Source organism: Passer domesticus, chromosome 8 (assembly GCF_036417665.1).
Source record: "Passer domesticus isolate bPasDom1 chromosome 8, bPasDom1.hap1, whole genome shotgun sequence".
Classification (NCBI taxonomy): domain Eukaryota; kingdom Metazoa; phylum Chordata; class Aves; order Passeriformes; family Passeridae; genus Passer; species Passer domesticus.
Genome location: NC_087481.1, coordinates 1099959 through 1115993, shown reverse-complemented (window position 1 = coordinate 1115993; position 16035 = coordinate 1099959). Strand labels below are relative to the sequence as shown.

General features: G+C 51.5%; 1 protein-coding gene across 1 annotated transcript in view; it reads left to right on the top strand.

Annotated features, from left to right (window-relative positions):
• LOC135306041 (zinc finger protein 850-like) overlaps nt 1-16035 on the top strand; it is a gene marked incomplete at its 5' end in the record, with an annotated part of 102401 nt that overhangs the window by 46984 nt on the left and 39382 nt on the right. The window contains 1 exon segment of the mRNA XM_064429600.1: nt 14927-15569. Within this exon segment, the coding sequence (XP_064285670.1) occupies nt 14927-15569 (643 nt within the window).

Here is a 16035-nt window from a genome sequence, read left to right as displayed (position 1 = left end):
GCCCAGGGCTGCAGAGGGGGGATGTTGTTGGCAGCTCCATGAGGACACTCTGGAACGCTGCCCTGGGCTGTACAGTGCACTGGGGATGGATCAGCCCCTGTTCTGCTGCTCCTTCCTGTCTCCCCCAGGGCCCTTGCAGAGCCCCAGCCATGCTGTTTGCCCCCAGCCTGCCCACGGCCAGCCTGGGGCTGCTCACCCTGGGGCTTTTCTGTGCTGAGCATTGGCCTGGCCGTGTTCTTGAGAGAGCCTGGGCAAGGAGCCTGCAGCCCCCAGGGCCTGGCCTGAGGCGTCAGCGCTGCCCCAGCAGTGCCCATGGCCTGTCCCTGCTGCAGCCCCGGCACTGCCACCCCCAGGACTGTGCCCGGCCCCGAGAGCACTCAGGCCCTGCAGCAACACCAGGGCCACCAGGGCAGCGGGGCAGGGCCACGGCAGCAGCACTGGCAACACCAAGTGCTGCTGCTGCTGCTGCTGCTGGGCACAGCTGCTGTGCCAGCAATGATCTGCCCCCAGCTCTGCACACAGACATTGCTGCTGCAGCTCCAGAGAAGGCAAGAATAGAGGGATCTCTGGGGAAAACTATGCTGGGGGATCCTTTATTTCCTTTAATCTCACCAAGAGCACAGTCCCTCATTGTCACAGTCTGTGGCCACAGGGAAAGTGGAGAGAAACTACATGAGAAATTGCATAAGGGATGACATTTCTTTTTGTTCTATAGGAAAAAATTAAAACAAAGGAAATTAATCTCCAAAATGAATCAACAAGAAGTATCAAAGAGGGGTTTTATTATAAGTGATATGCAGAAATTAGCCAGCAGTTTAATGTTCTGAACCTATTCAGTCATCAGTTTCCACACTGCAGCCTTGAGCTCCTGGTTCCTCAGGCTGTAGATGAAGGGGTTCAGGGCTGGAGGCACCACTGAGTACAGAACTGACAGGGCCAGATCCAGGGATGGGAAGGAGATGGAGGGGGGCTTCAGGTAGCTAAAAAATGAGCTGCTGATAAACAAGGAGAGCACGGCCAGGTGAGGGAGGCAGGTGGAAAAGGCTTTGTGTCGTCCCTGCTCAGAGGGGATCCTCAGCACAGCCCTGAAGATCTGCACATAGGAGAAAACAATGAACACAAAACAGCCAAATACCAAACACAGACTAACAGCAAGAAGCCCAAGTTCCCTGATGTTGGCTTTGGAGCAGGAGAGCTTGAGGATCTGGGGAATTTCACAGAAGAACTGACCCAGGACATTTCCATGGCACAGGGGCAGGGAAAATGTATTGGCCGTGTGCATGAGACCATTGATAAAGCCACTGGCCCAGGCAGCTGCTGCCATGTGGGCACAAGCTCTGCTGCCCAGGAGGGTCCCCTAGTGCAGGGGTTTGCAGATGGACACGTAGCGGTCATAGCACATGATGGTCAGGAGGAAAAACTCTGCTGAGATGAAGAACAGAAAGGAAAAGAACTGAGCAGCACATCCTGTGTAGGAGATGGTCGTGGTGTTCCAGAGGGAATTGTGCATGGCTTTGGGGACAGTGGTGCAGATGGAGCCCAGGTCGCTGAGGGCCAGGTTGAGCAGGAAGAAGAACATGGGCGTGTGCAGGTGGTGGCCGCAGGCTACGGCGCTGATGATGAGGCCGTTGCCCAGGAGGGCAGCCAGGGAGATGCCCAGCAAGAGGCAGAAGTGCAGGAGCTGCAGCTGCCGCATGTCTGCCAATGCCAGCAGGAGGAAGTGGCTGATGGAGCTGCTGTTGGACATTTGCAGTGGCTGCACATGGGAACCTGTTCATGGAGAAAGGACAGTGACACGTCAGGAGAGGCTGCTTTGATCCAGACCTGTGTCATGCCCTGTAGCCTGTCTCACTCGGACTCAAACACCCTTGTTCCTGCTCTGGGAAAACCTTCCCCCAGGTCCCTGCCTGAGCTCCAGCTGTGCTGGCTGAGTGTGCCAGGAACAGCTAGGGCTGTGTGTGGGGACACCCAGGAGGGAAGCTCAGAGCTTGGAAGGGCACAGCAAGGAGATCCCTGGCTGTGCCCATGATGGGATCTCAGGGAGGGGGCTCAGCTCATTCCCCTTTCCCATGGACTGCTTTGCCCACAGCCCCACATGTCCCAGGGAAGCTTGGACAACCCATTCCCGTGGACACCCCTGCCTGGCAGGAATGCCAAGGGCAGTGCCTGACTCAGCTGCTGCAAATGCCAGAGCCTTCCTGAGAACAGCAGATAACAGTGACAATATCAGGGCAGTGCAGAAACAAGAGAAGATGTTGTGGTGCTGTGCCTGAGAGGGCAGGGCAGAGACAGCTGGGCACTCAGGACAGTGTTCCCGTGCCCAGCTGTGCCCGGCACCTCCCACACACCAACAGTGCCCTCCTGCCCCAGCACTGCTCTGTTCTGCCCCCTCGCCTTGCCTGAGCATCTCCCTGGGCCTGGACATTCCCTCCTGAGAGGAGCCTTGTCCCTGTCAGCGCTCACAGAGCCCATCCCACCCTGTGTGCCCTGGCCCCGGCCCTACAGAAACCTGCCTGTGTGCAGGGCCCTGGCTGGGGCAGGCTCTGTGTGCAGGTGGGCAAGGGCAGCTCAGGAGAGCCCTGCTGGGCCCTGCAGAGGTGATGCTGCTGCTGTCCAGGGCTCAGGAGTGGCTGAGGGCCCTTTGGGAGGCTCCCAGCAGAGAGACTGACCAGCCAAAGTTACAGTTCTGGAGTCTCTGTAAATGTTCAAACATTACTTTGATGATCCTGCTTTGTCCCTTTTAACTCAGAATGTTCTGTGATTCTGGGATTACAATTCCTCTTCTGCCTCTCTCATCCCCCTGTTGTCTCTAATCAAAAGAGTCAAAACCCCTTGCAGCAGTGTTAGAACAGTAAAGTAAAAACCAGACCTTTATTGGAAACTTCCATGTGTCCCAGTGGGGATGGGGCACACCTGGCCCCTGATTTCAACAATTTATTAAGGTTGAATAATTGGGGTATTTAATAGGAACATCCAATAGCAGATTGAGTTGCCCCAGTTACACACCCCTGGGTCAACCCATTGGGGTAGGTCCAAGGGCTTCTTTACATTCACTTTTTGTTATGATTGCTCATATTCTGGGGAAAAAATAAAAAGTTCTTTTTGTAGGTCCTCTTCCTGATAACAGTACTACACAGTATTTCAGGAATGGATTTAGACAGTCAGCTTATTGGTCTAAATTCTAGGAGAAAGGTTAGGAAACATACTTGAGTCAATTAAGGATTATAGTTATAGAAGTATATATTAGCAGTTCAATAGAGTTAATTAAGAGGTTAATAGAATATTTAATATAGTAATATAAGGATTATAGTTTTATAACTATATAATAGTAATTTACAGGGCTACAAATACATGAAAAAATGTATTAAAAGCAAAAACCATTTTGTCATCACCGCAACTTGCCCAACCTTCTCCAAGCAGGAAATTGAAAAAATTCTCAGGAAAGCTCCTGATCTTTCCAGCAATGCCAGGCTTACCTTCTTTGGGCAGCGTCCTCTGGAGCTGTGCCCAGGCTGGTGTGGAGCTGGGAGCAGCCCTGCCCCACCCAGCCCCTCTCAGCAGCAGCACCTGCCCTGCTCAGGGTGGCTCCTTCCCCCCACAGCTTCTCCCCAGTGCTGGGAGCAGCTCCCCGGGCCGGCTGAGAGCTGTCCCTGGCAGGCAGCAGAGTCCCTGCCCCAGCACAGCGCCCTGGGCTGCAGGAGCCTGCTCTGCAGGACAGCCCTGGGCACCCCTGGCTGCTCGGCACAGGAGACAATCAGAGAATGTACTCACAGGGTCTGCAGGCATTGGGATGTTCCAGCTTTAGGAGATCACTCCAGGAGCTGCAGCTGCATTGTCCTGCAGCCAGAGGTTCCTGTGCCACGGGCTGGCAGTGATTCTGCCCCAAGCACTTCTCAGCACCTTCCCAGCCCTGACTGATTGAAGTTCTCTGTGCCTCTGGGCTGTGCCCAGGCTGGCTGCAGGCAGTGCCCCAGCCCTGCTGGGCTCCCACAAGAGCTGCTCATCAAGAGAAATGTGCTTTTGAAGCTCTTCTTGGTTGCCAGGAGCTGCCTCTGTGCCAGGAGCCCAGCCCAGCTCAGCAGCACCGACACAGCAGCAGGACTTTAATGACCCTCTGGGGCTTTGTGCTCAGGCCCTGAACATCAGTCCCTGAGAGGCAGCTGAAGAAACCTCTCCAGAACTCCAAGTCAGAATCACACTCCAAACTTTCTTGGACTTTTAATGGGTCCCACTGAGGGACACCACTGAGAAAGTGTCCCCAGGCCCCAGGCAGAGCAGAGAACTGGAGGCAGTGATGCCAGGTGGGGACAAAGAGAAGCCAAGTCTTGGTGGCCTGGGGCACAGCAGCAGGGTCTGTGCCACCAAGGGCTGGGAGGAGACACCTTGTCCTGAGGCCCTGGGGCCTCCTGGCACAGCCCCAGCCAGGCTGGGCACTGTCAGCCCCTTGTCCTGCCCTCAGCATTCCCCCCTAGCCCACATCCCAGTGGCCTCAAGGATCTGCTGGAAGGAGTCCCTGGGGAGCCTTGCTCAGCAATGGCCCTGGGGGCTCCTGAATGCTCCCAGGGACTGCAGGTTTTTCAAAGGACTTTGGGTTTGGCTTTTGCCTTGGACACTCTGAGAGGTTTGTGGAATCATGGCCTCCAATTATCTGCTGTAATTAGTCCCTGGAGAGGCTTTGCCAGTAACAACACTCAGTGGGGCTCATTAATGCTTCAAGGTACTTCAGTTATTTGAAGGTACTTGGTGTTTCCCTTTTGATACAGACTCTGTGAGAGGTATGTGCAATTATGGCCCTAATTATCGGCTTTAACAAGTCCCTTGAGAGCTCTGTATTGACACTCAGCGGGTCTCATTAATACTTTGAGATACTCAAGTTTTTGAAGTTATTTTGGATTTTCCTTTCTACATGGAGTTTCTCAGAGGTTTTTGTGCCATCTTGGCCTCCAATTCTCTCCTCCAAGGAGTCCATGAGTAGCCTGTGTTGGGGATGGACCTCATTGGGTCCCATTCATGCTTTGAGACACTTTGGATGTTTCCTTTGACTTTGACTCCTGGAAAGGTTTGTGCAATCTCTTCTCAGGCCCTGAGGTTCAAGGGCTCAGCTCCAAATGCACCTCGGGGCTCATTAGGATCAAGCAAGTCCTGACAAACCATGGCTCTGCCTTGATTTTTCTCTGCTCTCATGCAGTTCATCAGGAATGTTTCTGTTGTGCTTTTTGTTCACCAATTTGACATTTCTCAGCCAATGCATCAACTAGTGTGGTGGGTTCAGTGTAGGCTAATTTTCAATGCACTCACTAGAATATTCTTACTCATTTCCTGTTGTGAGACAGGATCAGGAGAAAAGCAAAGTAGGCTTAAAACTTTAAAAGGGTATAAAGAAAAATTTATAAATAGTAACTAAAAGAAAGAGTAATATGTATCAGAACAAAACTTTCAGAATACTTTTCCTCTCGCTACAACCTCTTCTTTCTTACTGACAATGTAAAGAGTCAAAACCTAAAATGTTCACTCAGTTTATCACCTCTAGCATCGTCTTCCTTGAGATCTTTCACTTAGAGAAAGGAGTCTCTCTTTCGGGCTATGGAGACTTCTCCATAAGAAGTTCTCTCATGGCTCTCAATTTCCATGAATAGCAGCTGCCCAAAAAATTAACGATCGTGAAGTCCCTCCCATTATTTATCAGCTTTTTTCGCCGCTGTGTTTATGGGCCATGTCAGCTTAAGGGGTATTAGTTTAAAGATGAGCTGTTTAAGAGCAAAGGTTCTCATCATCTTCATCTCTGGGAACAGAGATCTTCTTCTTCTCTCCTGAGGCACAGGGTCTCATCACTTTTCTTTCTCTTTTCAAACTTCTCATGGGATCACAGCTACCTCAACATTTGCTTACTTTAGCATGGAGGCCTTTGCTGAACAAGTCATCTCCCCATAGTTTTCAATGTGCTATAGGGAAAAAGAGAGTCTGATGTATCAATGACATCCTTCTCCATAGCTTTACAAGAGCATTTCAGCCCCAAGATCAAGGCATCTCTTCATCCCTCCCATCTGGGACTCAACTTCCCCTTCACTGACGTTGGTGTCTTCGTGTTGCTCCTCTGTGTGCCTGCACTTTGTCCTTTTCTCTCACTCAAGGGAGGATGGAAGCACTGACAGAGTTAATATCTCTCCCGGGGCCTGCAGATGGTTCCGTGACCCCGGCCAGGCTCGGTCCTTGCGGCTGGAGCTGTTTTACCATGGAGGTTTCTGCAGCGGCTGCGCTGGGGCTGTGTCAGGATGGGCCGCGCTGGGGCAGGGCCAGGATCTCAGCAGCCAGGCCAGAACACAGCAGCAGCACGGCCGGGGCCCATGGCTTCTCCTCCCCCTGCCCGGGGCTTGGGGTGAACCCCAAGGGTGGCAGAATCTTGGCCGAGTCGGCCCGGCCCGGGGCTGCTCCTGGGGCCCGGTGGATCCTGGCTGGGCCCGGGCTGGCGGCGGGGCAGGGCTCGGTAGCACCCAGGTGTTGGCAACCGCAGCCATGGCCCGGCCCGGCCTCGGCCCCGCGGCCTCCCCTGCCCTGCCCGGCAGCCGATGGGGCCTGGGGGGCTCCCTGGGAAGGGGCCCGGCCCCACGGCAGGAGCCGCCCGGCCCGGCCCGGCTGAGACGGGGGCTGGGCCAGCCTTGTTACCTCTTTGCTGGCCAGAAGGGAAAGAGACCCTCCCAGGCTTTCTGGTCTTTAACATGTGTCTTCACAGAGCCGTGTACAGTTTCCTTAGTGGTTTAACAGATTGTCAATTCTCAAAGCTAATTACTGATTGTTTTCGTGTCCGACACATTGGAAACTGCTAGCAGCTTCTCTTAGATCATCATTTCCATGATGCAAAACCACCACAACAGCACAGAGCACAGAGCTCCTTTGTCCATATGTAGTGCTCATGTGCCCAAGGTTTCAGAACCCCTTCCTGGGAGATTTCTGGGGTCTCTCCAAGGTGTTTTCAAATGAAAACATTCAGCTCAGAGTCTAAGAAAATCACTAGAGGGCAGGGCCACCCTGCCCTGTCTGTCCTGGTTACTTTTGTCTAGGGGCTATCTTTGGATATACAGAATTTGGGGGGCCAAATTCTAATTTTGGTCATGAAAATGGGTTCTTCTCCAAAGGAATGAAGGAACAGTGCCCCAGTGCTTCCCAGGCAGATGAGAGGTGACCACCATAGGCCAAGGCCAGCCAGAGCTGGCAGGTTTTGTTCTGAGAGATGCCCTTGCATAGAGGAAATATTTTAGGGAGAGTACCTATTTTGACAATGGGCACCTGATAAGAGGGATGGTTCTTTTCCATAGCAAGGAAAGCATGGAGCTCCAGCACACCAGGAGCTGATGAGAGGCAGCCCTTGACATTCCAACATCAGCCAGACCTGTCAGGTGGCCCTGGGAGGCCAAGCCAACCAGACCTGTTCCATGTTCCCTCGCTTCCATGGGGCCCCACGGTGTCCCAAAGGTCCCTTGGTTCCATGAGGCCCTGAGGTGTCATAATGTCCCCTTGGTGACATGAGGCCCTGAAAGGCCCTAATGGTTTCCATGGCTCCATCAGGCCCCACAGAGTCATAATGGTCTCTGGGCTCCATGAAGCCCTGCTATGTCACCACGGCCCCTTGGTTCCATGGGCTCCAGTGGTGCCACAAGGATCCTCTTGGTTCCATGAGGTCCCCACAGTGTCCCAGGGATCTCCATGGGAAGGAAAGAGCCAAGCCCCAGTGTCGCAGGGGCAGTCACCAGAGGCCAAGGCCAGCCAGACTTGATGGTACTGGCAGATTTTGCCTGGGAGTAGCACTTGGATATACAGAATTTTAGAGGTGGAATCCCAGTTTCAGACATGGGCACCCAGAGGATAAGGATTGTTCTTTTCCATAGGAAGGAAAGCACAGAACACCAGTGTTTGAGAAGCAGATGAAAGGTGGTCATCAGAGGCCTAGGCCAGCCAGACCTCTCTGTACTGGTAGCTTTTGTCTGACAGCAACCCTTGGATATATGGAATTTGGGAGGAGGAATCCCAGTTTTGGCCATTTTTGCACAAATAAGAAGGATGGTTCTTTTCCATTGGAAGAAAAGCACCAAGCCCAAGGGTTTCAAAAGCAGGTGAGAGGCAGGTCCAAGAGGCCAAGGGCAGCCATACCTGGCAGCTTTCACTGGGAGCAATCCTTGGATTTACGGAGTTTTAGAGGTGGAATCCCAGTTTTGGCCATGTGCACCTGGTCAAAGTGGATGCTTTTTTCCTATTGGAAAGAAAAGAGCCAAGTCCAAGTGTTCTGGATGAAGACAAGAGGTGGCGACCCTTAGGCCAAGCCAGCCAGACCTGTCTCTCCTGGCACTGTTTGTCTAGGGGCTATCTTTGGACATACGGAATTTTGGACATGGAATCACCATTTTGGACATGGGCTTCTGGACCGGAAGAAAAGTTCTTTTCATTAGGAAGGAAAGCATAAAGCCCCAGTGTTTCAGAGGCAGGTGAGTGCCAGCCCTCAGGAAGACAAGGCCAGCCAGACTTGTCAGTCCTGGCAGCTTTTGTCTGGGAGCTATCCTTGGATACAGGGAATGCTGGAGGCAGATGCCCAGTTTTGGCCATGGGTGCCTGGTCGAGATGGATGGTTTTATCTCATAGGAAATAAAAGCACATGGTCCCAGTGTTTCAAAGGCAGATGAGAGGTGGGCCCCAGGTGGCCAAGGCAGCCAGATCTGTCTGTCCTGGCAGATTTCATCTGGGAACAAACTTTGCATGTAAGGAAATTTGGAGGAGAAATCCCAGTTTTCGCCATAGGTCCCTGGAGGGGAAGGAGAGTTCTCTCCCCTAGGAAGGAAAGCCCAGAGCCCCAGTGCTTCAGGGGCTGATGAGAAGCAGCCCTCGACATGCCAGGGTCAGCTGGACCTGTCAGGTGGTAGTGTCACCGTGGTCGCTGTCAGAGGCTGGATGAGATCGATGTCCCGAGACACCTCGGGATGCTCGGAATGCCCGTGTGGGGCCAGGGTCGGGTCAGGCCTTGGTTTGTGGTGGGACAGAGCCCTGTCCTCATTCCTGGCACTGATTGGCCAAGCTATCAATCAATCAAACAAGAGGCAGCACTAACACAGCTCTGATTGGTTGAATTGTCAATCAATCAATCACATACTAACAGCTGGTGCTACCCTGACTCTGATTGGGCCATCAGCTGCCAGTCCCTCAGCAGGGGCGGGCCCATGAAGGCCCAGGGGGTTAAAATCCGGAGCAGGAGGCCAGCCCATGGTCTGGATCCTGCCGCAGAAGGCGGGGTTCCTCCATTAGTGGCTCTGGAACTCGAGCAGTTGGTACCCGTGTGTGGTGTCTTTCTATAGATCTTCTCTCTTTCTGTTGTTCTCTATTTCTTCTCCTTCTACTCCTACTTACCTGGAACATTTTTGGCTAACTTAACATCCTAAGGGTTAAAGGTTTCTAGGTAAATGGGCTAAGTTAATGCTATGATAAGAGTTTCATGTTGAAGTGGATGTTGTATTAAACCCTTTGCCAAAGTTCCTTGATTGTCTCTATTTTGCCAGTAAAACTTTATGTCATTTTTACCTCTTAGCTCAGTTTGTCAGAGCATGGTGCTGGAATCATCAAGGGAGTGGGTTCAATCCCTGTGTGGGCCATTCACTTCAGAGCTGGACTTGATGAACCTTGTGGGTCCATTCTTACCAAGAATATTCTTTGCATCTGGCCATGTTGAGAATATCTGCTTGGTGTTTCTTCTGTGCACCAAACTCAAGGAAAGGAACCCTTTGATTTTCCCCAGCATTTCAGTGTTCTGGGGTGTTCCAGCCCTGCAGGCTCACAGTGGCCTCTTGTTTCCATGAGGACCTGGAATGTCACACAAGTTGATGACATTTGTCCTTGCTGCCCCTGACATCCCCCTGCCCCACAGAGAGCCCCGAGCCACCTGTGAGGGACAGGCCCTGCTGGCCCAGGCTGGGCTCAGGTCTTGGCCTTTCTGCTTCCCCCAGCCAGCCCAGGCCTTGCTCAGCATTGCAGTTCCCTGCCTGAGCCTTGGGCTCCCCGCACTCCTGGCCTCAAGGATCTGCTCTCAGCAGTCCCTGGGAGCCTTTGGCACTCCCTGCCCTCACTGGGGCCCAGCCATGCTCCAAGGCACTTGGAGTTTTGCTGCTGACTCCTTGAGCAGCTTCTTCATCCTTCTCTCAGTGCCTGAGGCTCCTGGACTCAGCCCCAAATCCAACATGGGGATTGTCAAAACACAGAAAGCTCTTGAGGGCTCTTTCTTCAGTGCTCTTCATGTGTCCATGGCTTGTGCAGCTGATTGGAGTCAGTGTAGAGTTCCTTTAAGGATGAAAGATTTCAAAGTGCACCTCATTAATTTTTTTTTCTTTAATCAAGTATTTTTTTATGTTCCAGTTCAGAGAAGAGCTGATAGAAGCATTCCCCAGGTGATCTTGATGCTGAATGTCTCCTTGGGAGGTCTGGGCATGGAGAAGAATGAGCCCCTTGAGGGCTGACCCTGTTTGGACAAGCTGCTCCTCACCCCCAGCCTCACCATGTCTGGGATGCGTGGCTCCTCCCTCTGGGCAGAGCACCTCACAATGGGATGATGTAATTTTTATCAGTCGTGCAGTTACACTCAATGGCCCATTAACAAAAGATATCTCCCTGGAGGGAGGATTGATTTGTTGAAGAGATAAAGAAAACTGCCCAATTAACAGAAAATAACTGCCCTACCTCTGACAGATGGCAAATACAATACACACATTATCTCTCAATCCAGAACAACAGGATTTCAAATTTTGGAATTTAACTTAACATGGCTCAAATCTGACAATAATGAAGCTTAACTTTGCTTAGTGTTATCAACCCGGAATTTGGATTAAATTAAACATTACAGAATAAAAAACTAATATCCTTAAAAGTTATACATATAACAAAATTTAACTTATTCTGATGCTATTCATGGAAATAAGGCACTGAAAAGTTGAACAATCCGCAATTGAAATAACAGTGTGATGGATTTACTGGGGAGATTCAAAGGATGTAATAAGTGTGTCATGTTTTTACATAATTTAGTTTTGAGATAAGCCCATGGTAGCCAAAATTTTATGCAAGCATATATTTAATAAGACCTTTTAAAGTGCAGTTTTACTGAAAGAAACAGCAATGTGGAATTCAGCAAATTGCCCGGCAAACCAGCAGCTTCTTGAAATCGTATTTAGTGTAATTCCAGATGGTCAATTTACCAGCATTTCTGTTAAAAAACCTCCGGCAGGTGCCCTGGTGGGGGGGCTGGCAGAGCCACGCCGGGGGCTCGGGGGAACCGCGCCGGGAGCAGCCGAGCCACGCACCCCAAACTGCCTGCGGTTCCCCCTCCTGTCCCAGAGCCTGTGAATGTGCCTCCGTGCCAGAGGGAAGGGGCAGGAGATCCACCCAGTACATTCCCAGGAGGACAGTATCAGCAGCAGTGGGGTTGTCCTGCAGCCAGGGGCCATGCTGGGCTGGGAGATGGAGCAGGAGAGGGGGGGAAAGGGGCACTGACTTCCTCCTCACCTGCCTGCGTGTCTCGGGCATCTTTCTCTTCCCTGCTGCTTTCTCCTCCATTGGGAATGGGAAATCCTGGTTTGGGGAAAAACAAGGGATGAGCACAGTGAGTCTGAAGGTCCTCTGCCCAAGTCCCTCTCTAGAAGTCACCTGGTAAAACCTTCAAAAACCAAAAGTGAATAAAAAAAGCCACCAGGAGCATCTCATTTCCATTCTCATCCCTCTGGGATTCTGGTGGTCCCCTCTCTTATGGCTGCCAAGGATCCCATGGGTCCTGGGGATCCCCCCTCTCCAGGGTCCTGCTTAGGGATGCTGGGGGGTTTTGGGGTCCCAGGGTCCCTCTCTCCAGCCTCCCCCCAATCCCGTCACTTGGGGCTCTCTCCTCTCCCCACCGCTCTGTCCTGGTTTAGGGCAAATTTGGGAGAAATCCTCCAAAAGGGGTTTCCTCTAGAAAGCAAATTCAAGCAGCCTGTCCCCCAATCAGTTTGGGAAAAGATTTCCTTGGAGAAAAATTGAAAAACTTGTTTATTTAACAGACAAAGCATTCATGAGCACAGCAAATGACGAATATTAAACAATAAAACCTCTTGCTGCTCCAAAAGAGATGACAAATTCAGAAAGTCCCTCTGTGGGCTGTAGCTCTGCTCACTCAGTCTCTTATCAGTCTCCTATCAGTTTCTCCAGCACTGGAAATGCCGTGGACCAGGCTCGGGCCAATGGGCCACAGGTGGAGCTGCCAGGGCTCTTCTGGATGTTCAGAGCAGGTTTAAACAGCTCTAAAGTAAAAGAAAAACCACAGTCCAGGGCACTTATCTGCCTCAGAGAGCTAAAAACTAACTAAAACCAAAGGAGAGCCCTGTCCTGCAATCTGTCTGTCCAGCAGCTGGAATATGGAGGAGTGCAGTTTCTAAAAAAACCTGCTCACTTCCTGCCTTCCTTCGCTCTCAGAACCTGCCTTAAAGTTGCAGAACTCATTTCTGGGCTAAACAGATGAAGAGGGTATGAGCATGATCCCAGGTCCAGCCCTTCTGGGGGTTTGGGGGTGTCTCTGTCCCTCTGACCCCGATGATGTTTGGACAGGGTCACATCAGGGCTGAGAGGGACAGAGACCCCCGAGCATCCCCTGGGCTGAGAGGGACAGAGACTGCCCTGAGCACCCCCTGGCACAGGGTGAGGGGGAGGGAGACCCCCCAGGCATTCCCTGGAGTGAGAATGATGGAAACCACCTGGGGAATGGCCTGGGGTGACAGGGACAGGAACAGCCCCCACAAGCCCCTCCCAAGCATCACCCAGGGTGAGAGGCAAGAACAGAGCCCCCTCGAGCATCCTCTGGGCACTGGACAAAATAAACTTGGCAGAAATCAAACTTAACTCTGCATAAACCACTTTGATGAATATTTGATTTTCCCACAAGTCACATGTGATGAAAATGCATACAAATCCCAAACATTAATAAATTGAAAATAGAAGCAATTGTGTGGCAATTCCAAGTTCCATCGGTTCCTGCACAGCTCCAGCTCAGCTGCTGGCAGGTTCCCATAAAAAAAAGTGGAAATTTGGCCCAATACAGATTATTAAAAGGAAGAGAAAGCACTGTGGGGCTTTGTCAAGGGTGACAGGGATGAAGAGAATAATGATTCTCACATTTGGCAAAGCCTCTAAGCCTGTGAATTTGGCATTTATTCAGGAATTTAGCTACTTGAGCTGGGCTTCTTGTGGAACTTTTAGCAGCCTTGTGTTCCTCACCTTGGGGTCAATGAACCTTGTCAGCCTCTCTGGTATCATTTGCTCCCTTTCCTCCAGTGTTTTTAAGAAACTTTTCAAGGAAGGACAACAAAAGATTTTCTTTCCACTGGCCACCCAGCCACCAACAGCCTTTTTCCTCATCAGTTCTCCCAAATGTCACTCAGATGAAGCTGCGTCCGAGTTTCCAAGGGTTCCTCCAGAAAGAACCACAACCTCTTCAGAGGAGGGAACCATGCTGTTGTCAAAGGCACTTGGGGAAAGACAACAGTGCCTAAACGCACTGTGCCAAAATAATGTTGCAATCTGGTTAAGAAATTTGTTAGAGAGATGCTTCTGCCCCAATTAAGGTGCTAATGAGACGAAATCCAAAGTGGATTTTATTGAACAGTAAATGTGAGGTAAAGAGAAATGGAAAAAAGAGAAAAAGAAAGAAGAGCGGGTACGGCAAGGGAGTGACAGGGACAGAGACCTCCCCTGGGTCAGGGCAAGTGTGACATTGTCTCCTGTGTGCGTGGCCTTCCCAGGGTGGGGTTTTTACACCTGAGCCAGTTTGGGTAAAGGGGGTGGTGTTCACCCCCCGAGCAGGGATTACCCCACTGTTTCAGGCTGCAGTGTAAGATGTAACCAAATGCATGTTTTCCATCACCATCTTCACAAACTGTTATAAACAGGGGGTGCAGTGTTCTTTATCTCTTCCATGACTCAGCCCTGATAACGCCCTCCAGGGGCTCTCTTCTGTGAATGGGCCATTGAGTATCCCTGCAGGACTGGTAAAATGACATCATCCCATTGTGGGATGCTCCGCCCAGGGGGAGGAGCCAAGCATTCCTACCTGGATATAAGCGGAGGCTTCTGACACCAGGAGCACCTTGGCTACTGGATTCCCAGAGGACAAGAGCTCCATAGGCACCACTGGACCTTCAGAGGAAGACCAGACACTTCTCCAGGATCACTGCCTTGACAGAATCACGATCATCACTGCAACAGGACTGCAGCCACCATTTAATGGGACTGCTACCACCACCCTGACCAACAGGGTGCCAGATTATATCCTGACTCTGTCAGTTTAAGGCAGTGTTTCTGTATCATTGTCTTGATCTTAATTTTCTTGTTAAATTGTAATTCTGGCTTAAAATCTCCCCCTGGTTTGCCCTCAAACCTGTATGAAACTCAATGCACTCATCTCTTGTTTTCCTCCCAAAACAGAATTTTACATCCCAAACCCACTGCCAGATGGAGAAGAAGGCTTCAAGGAAGAGGAAGATGCCCCGAGACACTCAGGCAGGTGAGGAGGAAGTCAGGGCATCTTTCCTTATCTCTCCTGCTCCATCTCCCTGCCCAGCACAGTACAAGTCTGCAGGACAGCCCCACTGCCAATGCCATCCTGCCAGGGATGCACTGGGAGGATTTCCTTCCCCTTCCCTCTGGCACAGAGGCAAATCCCATCCTCTCCTTGCCCTGTCTTCCTCAGACAAGCTGAGAATAGGCACCAGGGAGGACAAATCCCCATGGCAGAACCTCATGGAAGAGGCAGATTTGAGCGGCTCCATGTCACAGGAATCTAACAAGGAGGAAAATTCCCTGAGATCCCGCAGGAGGAGGGGCTTCAAACCCAGCGCAGGGTGCTCTGAGGAGGAAAGATCCACCCTGTGCCAGGAAGGTGGACAGAGCTTCAGCCAGGGCTTGGAGCTGGTGGTCCATGAGCAGCTTCCTGATGGGGAGAAGCCCTACAAGTGCTTGGAGTGTGGGAAGAGCTTCAGGCAGAGCAGCACCCTGATCAGCCACCAGATGATCCACACTGGGGAATGGCCCTACGAGTGTGGGGAATGTGGGAAGGGCTTCAGCTGCAGCTCAAAACTTGTCAGGCATCAACGCATCCACACTGGGGAGAGGCCCTACGAGTGTCCTGAGTGCCAGAAGAGGTTTCACACCAGCTCGAATCTCCTCCAGCACCAGCGGATTCACACAGATGAGAGGCCCTTCCACTGCCCTGATTGTGGGAAGAGCTTCAAGTACAACTCCTACCTCATGAAGCACCAGCGCATCCACACTGGGGAGAGGCCCTACAAGTGTCCCGAGTGTGGGAAGAGGTTTCACATGAGCTCCAATCTCCTCCAGCACCAGCAGATTCACACAGATGAGAGGCCCTTCCGCTGCTCTGACTGCAGGAAGGGCTTCAACCGCAACTCCCACCTTGTCACCCACCGGCGTATCCACACTGGGGAGAGGCCCTACGAGTGTCCCCAGTGTGGGAAGAGCTTCAGACAGAGCTCTCATTTGAACAGACACCAACACAGTCACCAGTAAGGGAAGACATGCAAATGCTGCAACTGCAGGAAGAGCTTTGGGCACTGCTCCAACTTCATCCCCCATGGGAGAACCACGTTTAGAAGAGCCCTGGTGATACGTGTTCCCTGTGATCCATGCTGGGAAGACACCTGTTCGTTTTCCTTCCTCTGCCAATGACATGATGTGACACTGAAGAACATGAGGGTCTGGCCAGGGCTGTGTCATTACATTCACTCCGACCTCAGGTCATTGCCAGGGGCAGGAAAGGGACTCTCTATCTCCCCCTGAGGAGAAGGGTGTCCTTTCCAGGCAGGAGGAAATTATGGCCAGGAAGATGCAGTCAGTTGTGTTGTAGTTTTCCCTTTTTTATAACCCTTCTGTTGTCAATATTGTTTCTCTTACTGTTTGTTCTTTATCTCGTTGCTGTTCCAAATAAATTGTTCTTATCCCAGCCCAGGATCTTTGGCTTTTGTGCTTTCC